Source organism: Rana temporaria, chromosome 11 (genome assembly GCF_905171775.1).
Source record: "Rana temporaria chromosome 11, aRanTem1.1, whole genome shotgun sequence".
Lineage (NCBI taxonomy): Eukaryota > Metazoa > Chordata > Amphibia > Anura > Ranidae > Rana > Rana temporaria.
Window position 1 is genome coordinate 1872122 of NC_053499.1, and position 11276 is coordinate 1883397.

At 57.3% G+C, this 11276-nt stretch overlaps 1 protein-coding gene across 2 annotated transcripts; it reads right to left on the reverse strand.

Annotated features, from left to right (window-relative positions):
- TMEM9B (TMEM9 domain family member B) lies at positions 1 to 10429 on the reverse strand. 2 transcript variants are annotated; one of them, XM_040327880.1, is made up of 5 exons: positions 10238 to 10429; positions 7658 to 7749; positions 5634 to 5742; positions 5252 to 5386; positions 1 to 944 (listed from the first exon to the last, which is right to left on the reverse strand). In XM_040327880.1, exons 1-5 carry the CDS (start codon positions 10340 to 10342, stop codon positions 789 to 791), a joined length of 597 nt encoding a protein of 198 aa, XP_040183814.1. In that variant the 5' UTR covers positions 10343 to 10429; the 3' UTR covers positions 1 to 788. The 2 variants fall into 2 exon arrangements, with proteins under 2 accessions (XP_040183814.1, XP_040183813.1); XM_040327879.1 differs by having other exon boundaries at positions 1 to 947.
- Between the last annotated feature and the right edge of the window lie 847 nt (positions 10430 to 11276).

Consider the following 11276-nt stretch of genomic DNA (forward strand, 5'->3'; position numbering starts at 1 on the left):
TCATGTACCACAGCCCATTATTTATTAAAACTCAGAGCAGCTACGCGTTTCTTACAAAAGCAACACATTACAGAAACGCGTAGCCCGGCGTCTCGGTCTTTTCCAGTTTTATAATACAATATATCAGAAACCCGTTTCCAACTTTCTTTCCTTGTTTCATGAAATTACCAGCTCATCCATTGGGGGGGGGGGGGGCAATTAGGAAACAGGAAAAGCTGTATCGTGGGAGGAGCCTGTGGGAGGCGGTCAGAGAGCCAATGGGCAGCCGAGCAGATACGAACCCAAAGTGGCACCCCCAAGTCCTTTAATGAAGATGTCGGGGTCACAACAAGGAAGGGGGGCCAATGAAGCAAAAAAAAAAAAACCTCAGACAGCTAGCCTTACGCGTTTCGTACAAAAGGAATGCATTACAGAAACGCGTCGGTCCTTTCCAGTCTTGTAGCAGAAAACGGTTTGCAACTTTTTATTTCCTCGTTTTCATGAAGCCAGCTCACCCGCGGGAGACCAATTAATTCACAAAAGATGTCGGCATCACAAAGCGAAAAATCAAAAACAAGCGCAAAGTACAATAATTACATCCGCGGCGCGGCGAGACGAGAATATATTAACCCTTTCTATGAGAACTCCGCGTATATACAACGCCATCGCAGGGAGCTTTGGCAGGATGGAGTCCAGAAAATGTCCATAGGAACGCCCGCCCCCTCCCTTCGAGTGGGAGGGACACAACGCGCGGGGGAGGAGAAACCGGGGGGGGGGAGATCAGAACGGCGGCGGATGTGGCGTCTTCTTTAGCTCAGAACAACATGGCGGTCGAACACGGACTTGCGCTGTTCTTGGACTTGCAGCTTCCAGCGCTGCTGGGCGTACTCCACTTTGTTTAACACGTTGGCGCGGCTCCTGGATCGCGCGAGGACGTCGTGGGCGTTGGCGAAGGGCTGGTGGTCCTGCTGAGAGGGGGGGGGGAGGGGAGGAGAACACAAGGGAGGTTAGTGCAGAGAAAAGCGCAAGTCTCAAGTCAATCAAATTCTGTTCTAACGGATAAAACCTCCTTTAGTATTTGCATAGGTAACGCCCACAAGTGATGCTGACCCCTCCGTGATTGGAAGAACTGAAGATCAAATGAATAAAAGGGGCGGGGCCAGTCAGGCTAGGGAGGAAAGGACTAGACCAATCATTACTAAATGGCGGACCGCGGTCCACATCCGGATCCGAGTAAAATGTCCCATCCAGACCGCAGTGATCCTGAGGAGCCACTCTGCCCAGCAGCCGCCATTCTCAAAGAGGCGACAGCGGGAGGCGGGACAGCTGTGGTTAGAGGGGAGGGGCTGCCGAGTTAACAAACAGGTTATTGGTTGCAAGAATGCAGGGCAGTCCTAGCAACCAATCACTAGTTTGCAGCTCCCACCCTCCACCCTGTCTGTGCAAAGTAGGCCCAGCTGTGGGGGGTAAAGTGAAGGGGGGCAGAGAACAGTAATGTGAAGGGGGGGGGGGGCAGAGGACAGTAATGTGAAGGGGGGGGCTGTGGACAGTAATGTGAAGGGGGGGGGGCTGTGGACAGTAATGGTAATGTGAAGGGGGGGCAGAGGACAGTAATGTGAAGGGGGGGGGCAGAGGACAGTAATGTGAAGGGGGGGGGCAGAGGACAGTAATGTGAAGGGGGGGCAGAGGACAGTAATGTGAAGGGGGGGGCAGAGCACAGTAATGAGGGGGTTGAGGACAGTAATGTGAAGGGGGGGGGGCAGAGAATAGTAATTGGGGGGGGGGGGTAATGGGGGGGGCTGAGGAGGGTAATGTGAGGGGGAGAGAGGCTGAGCACAGTAATAGGGAGTTGAGGACAGTAATGTAAAGGGGGGGCAGAGGATAGTAATTAGGGGGGCCCCTCCGAGGACGGTAATGGGGGGCTGAGCACAGTAAATAGGGGGGGGGGGAGCCAATAATTAGGATTTCAAGTTTAATCTTCTTCTATTTTTCCTGAAGGGCGCTCTCCTCCGGCACAGAAAGCCATGAAGGGGTTACCAGGCAGCGGCGTGCGGGGCGAGGACCCGGGTGACAAATGACTGTAAACACACGGAAAGGTTTTGTATTGTCTCGGCGGCACCTGCGGAGGGCGTGGCGCCCGGACCTGCGCCGTACCTTCAGACGCGTCACCGAGGAACTACAGGTCTCAGCATGCACCGCCGCACCCACCACCTATCATCACTTATACAGCCGGCCTGTCATACACGTGTATTGTGGGCCCCATGCAGCCCTCTCACCCCCCCTCTGTGGCCCCCCCCAGTGGTGCCTGCGCCCCAAACACTTGTCAGAAATGAAAGCTGTGCGGACACACGAGCCAGTCAGACGGTATTTCCTACCGTTTTATCTCTGTATCAGTGGAGATGGGCGGCGCGGCGGCGGCGGCGGCGTCTCTCCTCCATTGTCACTCGGAGTTTACACAACAAGCGGCAGGTGGCGGAGCTTTTCCGATAAAGCGGATCAGATTACCGGTTTTTAATTTTATCAACAGGAATTCAATGGCATTGCTTTGTAAACACCAGATGGGGGGGGGGGGGGGGCATGAGAGATCTCCAGCATGTGCCTAGGAATGCCCCCCCCCCCACACCAGCCAAATCTAACTGCCATTTAAAGTGGAGTGCCACCCAATAGGAGAAGCTCCGCTCATCTGTCTCCTCCCCCTCCGGTGCCACGTTTGAAGGTGGGGGGGGGGGGGGGCACCTATCTTTGACAGGTGCCTGTCCCCCACTCCTTCGGTCCTCATTCACCAGAGGTTCGGCCCCTCCTCCTCCTTCCCCGCCACTGAGCCTTTTAATTTTTTCATGGCCGGGTGGCGAAGGGTTAGTTCCCCGTCACCTAAAAAAAAAGCCTAGGCAGGTAAGAGGATCCTGTAGATGAAAACAAACTGTGCGGTTTTGACTGAAGTTGGATATTATCTTTATTATAGGTGTACGACATTTAGGCTCCTCCCAAAGTCCAGCCGAAAAACTCCCAGAGATGGCCTCGTTCTGTCCTGCCTTGTTGCTAGGGCGTTGCTAAGACACTCCCAGACATTATTGCTCTCCATCACCATGATAGGGGCCAGCTCTCATTGGATAAAGTCCTTGTTATAGGTGTAGGCCATTTAGGCTCCTCCCAAAGTCTAGCTGAAATACTCCCAGAGATGGCCTCGTTCTGTCCTGCCTTGTTGCTAGGGCGTTGCTAAGACACTCCCAGTCATTATTGCTCTCCATCACCATGATAGGGGCCAGCTCTCATTGGATAATATTCTTGTTATAGGTGTAGGCCATTTAGGCTCCTCCCAAAGTATAGCCGAAAAACTCCCAGAGATGGCCTCATTCTGTCCTGCCTTGTTGCTGGGGCGTTGCTAAGACACTCCCAGTCATTACTGATCACACCCACTATCCCAAGAGCGAGCTCCCATTGGATAATATCCTTGTTATAGGTGCAGGCCATTTAGGTTCCTCCAGAAGACTAGCCGAAAAACTCCCAGAGATGGCATCATCATGTCCTGCCTTGTTGCTAGGGCGTTGCCAAGACACCGCCAGCCATTATTGCTCTCCAACACTATGACGGGAGCGAGCTTTCATTGGATAATATCCTGAAAATCAGGGCAAAATCGTGGGTGCGCGATATACGCCGATACCTGCACCGAGTTTTGAATACTGCGCCGACATATACCGAGCGCAGTACGCTCGGGTATAGTCGGCCAGTCTCTGCTTCTTCCGCGGTCACGTCCTGGACGTACAGGACGTGAGCGCGACAGTTGCCGAGCCTGCCCGAGTGTACTGCGCTCGGTATGTGCTGGCGCAGTATTCAAAACTCGGCGTGGGAAACGAGCGGGGAGGACGCGAGGACGCTGCAGAAGGACGCCGGACCCGCCGAAGAGGACACCGGACCCGCCGCAGAAAAACACCCGAAGCCGCAGAAGGACACCCGAAGCCGCAGAAGGACGCCGGACCCGAAGAGGCCGCCGATGGACGCCGCGCAAGACACCAAAACTGCAAGTACAAAAATTACTTTTTTTACACAGGATTGGGGGTCACTTTAGGGGTGCGCGGTATACGCGGGAGCGCGTTATACCACGATAAATACGGTACCTATAACAAGGGCATTATCCAATCAGAGCTCGCTATGGGATAACGGGGATGAGCAGTGATGGCTCGGAGTGTCTTAGTAACGTCCTGGTAACAAGGCAGGGCCGGATGATGCCACCCTTGGGAGTTTTTTTTTTTTTGGCTAGGCTTCGGGTGGTACAAAAAATGGCCTACAATTATAAATAGGGCATTATCCAATGAGAGCTCACTCTTGGGATCGTGGGGTGTGATCAGTAATGGTTGGAAGCGTCTTAGCAACGCCCTAGCAACAAGGCAGGGCGGGATGATGAGATCTCTGGGAGTTTTTGGGCTGGGCTTCCGGCGCTACTTCAATGGCCTAGACCTATAACAAGGGCATTATCCAACGTCACCCAAAGCTGTAGAGCTTATTTTTATCTACAGACGCCTCTCACCTGCCTAGAAGAACGTCTCCTATAGGAGGGGACAGCGGGAAGGTTCCCCGGGCAGGGAAGGTTCCATCACCGGAGCTGAAGAAAGGACACCCAACCTCATAGGACACTGGTAATAAACTGAGGCATGCTGGGAAAAGGAGGGGTCAGACTGAGGCATGCTGGGAAAGGGAGGGGGTCAGACTGAGGCATGCTGGGAAAGGGAGGGGGTCAGACTGAGGCATGCTGGGAAAGGGAGGGGGTCAGACTGAGGCATGCTGGGAAAAGGAGGGGTCAGACTGAGGAATGCTGGGAAAAGGAGGGGTCAGACTGAGGAATGCTGGGAAAAGGAGGGGTCAGACTGAGGCATGCTGGGAAAAGGAGGGGTCAGACTGAGGCATGCTGGGAAAAGGAGGGGTCAGACTGAGGCATGCTGGGAAAAGGAGGGGTCAGACTGAGGCATGCTGGGAAAAGGAGGGGTCAGACTGAGGCATGCTGGGAAAAGGAGGGGTCAGACTGAGGCATGCTGGGAAAAGGAGGGGTCAGACTGAGGCATGCTGGGAAAAGGAGGGGTCAGACTGAGGCATGCTGGGAAAAGGAGGGGTCAGACTGAGGCATGCTGGGAAAAGGAGGGGTCAGACTGAAGCTGGTTTACAACGTCTGTTTGCCGGTGTCCCACCCTACCTGAAGGTGGCAGTATAACCCGCCTGTCTCTGTGTCCCTCAATGGATGGAAAGTTCAACAATAGGTGAAGGAATTCACACTACTTACCCCGACATCGTCATCGTTCTGTATGAGCTGAGAATGTCCGAACAGACGCCTCTTCAGCATGGGCTCCACCATGGTCAGGTACACCATGTAGAGGAGGAGGAGGCCCAGGATGGACAGGTAGATGATAATCGTCACCTGCAGGGGGCAGAAGATCTCATGTTATCTCCTGTGTACCACAGATTCTGACAGAAACACAAAAGGGGAGGAGACTGGTGGGGAGACAAGTGGGCGGGGAGACAAGTGGGCGGGGAGACAAGTGGGCGGGGAGACAAGTGGGCGGGGAGACAAGTGGGCGGGGAGACAAGTGGGCGGGGAGACAGAAATATGGCGGCCCAAAAAGGGGTTAAATATAGAAGATGCCACACCATCCCCCGACACCAACCTTAATAGTGATGGAGCTCCGCTCTTCATATTTGCACTCACAGCGCAGGCAGTACGCCTCCACGTCCGCACCGGGGACCGGCATGGGGGTGACCACATGGAGGCAATCACTGGAGGGGAGAGGAGAGTCAAATGTTATGGCAACACTCCACCGACCCTCGAAAGCCAGCCAGCGACCCCCCCCCCCCCCAACCACTCCTCGCCAATCCCCCACCGCTCCTCACCAACCCGCCACGACCCTCGCCAACCCCCCCCCCCAACGCTCCACCACTCCTCGCCAAACCTCCACCGCCCCCCCCCACTCCTCGCCAACCCTCCACGCCAACTCTCCACCGACCCCCACCACTCCTCGCCAAACCTCCACCGACCCCCCCCCCCCCCAATCCTCGCCAACCCTCCACTGACCCCCGCCACTCCCTGCCAACCCTCCACCACCGACCCCTGCCAACCCTCCACCGACCCCTGCCAACACCCCACCGACCCTCGGTAGCCAGCCCCCCCAAAGCTCCACCACTCCTCACCAACCCTCCACCGACCCCGCCACTCCTCCGACCCCCGCCACTCCTCACCAACCCCCGCCACTCCTCCTCCAACCACCGCCACTCGCCATTACTCACCAACCCCCGCAAAACCCTCCACCGACCACCGCCACTCCTCCACCGACCCTCGCCAATCCTCCACCGACCCTCGCCACTCCCTGCCAACCCTCCACCGACCCCCGCCACTCCTCCGACCCCCGCCACTCCTCACCAACCCCCGCCACTCCTCCACCAACCACCGCCACCGACCCTCGCCATTACTCACCAACCCCCGCAAAACCCTCCACCGACCCCTGCCAACCCTTCACCGACCCCTGCCAACACCCCACCGACCCTCGGTAGCCAGCCCCCCCAAAACTCCACCACTCCTCACCAACCCTCCACCGACCCCGCCACTCCTCCGACCCCCGCCACTCCTCACCAACCCCCGCCACTCCTCCTCCAACCACCGCCACTCGCCATTACTCACCAACCCCCGCAAAACCCTCCACCGACCACCGCCACTCCTCCACCGACCCTCGCCAATCCTCCACCGACCCTCGCCACTCCCTGCCAACCCTCCACCGACCCCCGCCACTCCTCCGACCCCCGCCACTCCTCACCAACCCCCGCCACTCCTCCACCAACCACCGCCACCGACCCTCGCCATTACTCACCAACCCCCGCAAAACCCTCCACCGACCACCGCCACTCCTCCACCAACCCTCGCAAATCCTCCACCGACCCTCGCCACTCCCTGCCAACCCTCCACCGACCCCCGCCACTCCTCCGACCCCGCCACTCCTCACCAACCACCGCCACCGACCCTCGCCATTACTCACCAACCCCTGCAAAACCCTCCACCGACCACCGCCACTCCTCCACCGACCACCGCCACTCCTCCACCGTCCCTCGCCACTCCCTGCCAACCCTCCACCGACCCCCGTCAATCCTCCACCAACCCCCGCCACTCCTTCACCGACCCCGCCAACCCTCCTCCGGCCCACACCACTCCCTGCCAACCCTCCACTGACCCCCGTCAATCCTCCACCAACCCCTGCCACTCCTCTGACCCCCGCCACTCCTCACCGACCCCCGCCATTCCTCGCCAACCCTACACCGACCCCCGCAAAACCCTCCATCGACCCCCGCCACTCCTCCACCGACCCCACCAACCCTCCACCAACCCCCGCCAAGCCTCCACCGACCCCGCCAACCCTCCACCGACAACCCTCCACCGACCCTGCCATTCCCCTCCACGACCCCCGCCAACCCTCCACCGCTCCTCGCCAACCCTCCACAGACCCCGCCAACCCTCCACCGACCCCCGCCACTCCTCGCCAACCCTCCACTCCCCTCCACCGACCCCCGCCAACCCTCCACCGCTCCCTCACCTCTCCTCGCCGCTCCCTCACCTCTCCTCGCCAATCCCCCACCGCTCCCCGTCAATCCCCCAGCGCCCTCCGCCAACCCTTCCCGCCAATCTCCTTGCCCCTCCTCCACTCACCAGTCTTTCTGGGTGGTGTTGGTGTTGTAGATCTTCCCCGGTTTGTCCTTGTATGGGGGACAGATACATTTGCATCGCACGTCTTCGTTTTTCTGAAATACAGAGAAGAGGAAGATTTTCCGCACAATAATCCGACGTTCTGACATCACAGTGAGGAGGGGAAGTCACTGGGTGGAGCTCCGGGATGGCATTATGATAAAAAAAAGGCGGAGCCATTCTGAGAAATGATCCCGCCTCTGCAAATTTTGCAGGAATGTTTTTTGGAGACTTGTACATTATATATAGGGAGGGGACTCAGAGATGGGGGAGGGGTCTCAGTGTATATAGGGAGGGGGCTGACATGGGGGAGGGGTCTCAGTGTATATAGGGAGGGGGCTGACATGGGGGAGGGGTCTCAGTGTATATAGGGAGGGGGCTGACATGGGGGAGGGGTCTCAGTGTATATAGGGAGGGGGCTGACATGGGGGAGGGGTCTCAGTGTATATAGGGAGGTGACTCAGAGATTGGGGAGGGGTCTCAGTGTATATAGGGAGGGGACTGACATGGGGGAGGGGTCTCAGTGTATATAGGGAGGGGACTGACATGGGGGAGGGGTCTCAGTGTATATAGGGAGGGGACTGACATGGGGGAGGGGTCTCAGTGTATATAGGGAGGGGACCGACATGGGGGAGGGGTCTCAGTGTATATAGGGAGGGGACTGACATGGGGGAGGGGTCTCAGTGTATATAGGGAGGGGACCGACATGTGGGAGGGGTCTCAGTGTATATAGGGAGGGGACTGACATGGGGGAGGGGTCTCAGTGTAGATAGGGAGGGGACTGACATGGGGGAGGGGTCTCAGTGTATATAGGGAGGGGACCGACATGGGGGAGGGGTCTCAGTGTATATAGGGAGGGGACTGACATGGGGAGGGGTCTCAGTGTATATAGGGAGGGGACTGACATGGGGGAGGGGTCTCAGTGTATATAGGGAGGGGACTCTGAGATAGGGGAGGGGTCTCAGTGTATATAGGGAGGGGACCGACATGGGGGAGGGGTCTCAGTGTATATAGGGAGGGGACTGACATGGGGGAGGGGTCTCAGTGTATATAGGGAGGGGACTGACATGGGGGAGGGGTCTCAGAGTATATAGGGAGGGGACTGACATGGGGGAGGGGTCTCAGAGTATATAGGGAGGGGACTGACATGGGGAGGGGTCTCAGAGTATATAGGGAGGGGACTGACATGGGGGAGGGGTCTCAGAGTATATAGGGAGGGGACTGACATGGGGAGGGGTCTCAGAGTATATAGGGAGGGGACCGACATGGGGAGGGGTCTCAGAGTATATAGGGAGGGGACCGACATGGGGGAGGGGTCTCAGTGTATATAGGGAGGGGACTGACATGGGGAGGGGTCTCAGTGTATATAGGGAGGGGACCGACATAGGGGAGGGGTCTCAGTCTATATAGGGAGGGGACCGACATGGGGGAGGGGTCTCAGTGTATATAGGGAGGGGACTGACATGGGGGAGGGGTCTCAGTGTATATAGGGAGGGGCTGACATGGGGGAGGGGTCTCAGTGTATATAGGGAGGGGACCGACATGGGGGAGGGGTCTCAGTGTATATAGGGAGGGGACCGACATGGGGGAGGGGTCTCAGTGTATATAGGGAGGGGACTGACATGGGGGAGGGGTCTCAGTGTATATAGGGAGGGGACTGACATGGGGGAGGGGTCTCAGTGTATATAGGGAGGGGACTGACATGGGGGAGGGGTCTCAGTGTATATAGGGAGGGGACTCTGAGATAGGGGAGGGGTCTCAGTGTATATAGGGAGGGGACTGACATGGGGGAGGGGTCTCAGTGTATATAGGGAGGGGACTGACATGTGGGAGGGGTCTCAGTGTATATAGGGAGGGGACTCAGATAGGGGAGGGGTCTCAGTGTATATAGGGAGGGGACTGACATGGGGGAGGGGTCTCAGTGTATATAGGGAGGGGACTGACATGGGGGAGGGGTCTCAGTGTATATAGGGAGGGGACTGACATGGGGAGGGGTCTCAGAGTATATAGGGAGGGGCTGACATGGGGGAGGGGTCTCAGAGTATATAGGGAGGGACTGACATGGGGGAGGGGTCTCAGTGTATATAGGGAGGGGACTGACATGGGGGAGGGGTCTCAGTGTATATAGGGAGGGGACCGACATGGGGGAGGGGTCTCAGTCTATATAGGGAGGGGTCTCAGTCTATATAGGGAGGGGACTGACATGGGGGAGGGGCCTCAGTGTATATAGGGAGGGGGCTGACATGGGGGAGGGGCCTCAGTGTATATAGGGAGGGGGCTGACATGGGGGAGGGGCCTCAGTGTATATAGGGAGGGCTCAGAGTGTATAGTGAGGGGACTCAGATGGGGGAGGGATCTCAGTCTATATAGGGAGGGGACTTAGATGGGGAGGAGGCTCAAAGATGGGGGAGGGGGCTCAGTGTATGGGGGAGGGGGCTCAGTGTATATAGGGAGGGGACTGAGATGGGGAGGGTCTCAAGGTATATAGGGAGGGGTCTATAAAATATGGGCGGTCCCCCGATGTAGAATATGTCGGACTCTCACCTTCCCCTCCTTGTCATCTTTATCCTCGGACCGGACTGTCACCAGAAGCAGGAAGAGGAGCGCCGCACAGACCGCCAACCCATTGCCCCGGAACGCCGCCATCATCACAATCCTCTGTCACCTGACTCAGCTCAACTTCCGCCCCACTTCCGTCCGCCTGTGCACAGCCCAATACTGTCCCCGGAACCAGGAATTCAGCGTCATCAGTTCCGTCCTTCATATCTCCGCCCGGAGCTGAGCGCTACACCGCCACCTGGAGGACAGAGCGAGTACTGCACACAGAGCCAAGAACTGATACATTAGACTAGTGTAAGCTCCTCTGTACAGAGACTGATGTGACTGTGGGGGGGAGGGGACATTAGAGTGTAAGCTCCTCTGTACAGAGACTGATGTGACTGTGGGGGGGAGGGGACATTAGAGTGTAAGCTCCTCTGTACAGAGACTGATGTGATGTGACTGTGGGGGGGAGGGGACATTAGAGTGTAAGCTCCTCTGTACAGAGACTGATGTGATGTGTGGGGGGAGGGGACATTAGAGTGTAAGCTCCTCTGTACAGAGACTGATGTGATGTGGGGGAGGGGACATTAGAGTGTAAGCTCCTCTGTACAGAGACTGATGTGATGTGGGGGGGGGGGGGACATTAGAGTGTAAGCTCCTCTGTACAGAGACTGATGTGACTGTGGGGGGAGGGGACATTAGAGTGTAAGCTCCTCTGTACAGAGACTGATGTGATGTGGGGGGGAGGGGACATTAGAGTGTAAGCTCCTCTGTACAGAGACTGATGTGACTGTGGGGGGGAGGGGACATTAGAGTGTAAGCTCCTCTGTACAGAGACTGATGTGATGTGGGGGAGGGGACATTAGAGTGTAAGCTCCTCTGTACAGAGACTGATGTAATGTGGGGGAGGGGACATTAGAGTGTAAGCTCCTCTGTACAGAGACTGATGTGACTGTGGGGGAGGGGACATTAGAGTGTAAGCTCCTCTGTACAGAGACTGATGTGATGTGGGGGGGAGGGGACATTAGAGTGTAAGCTCCTC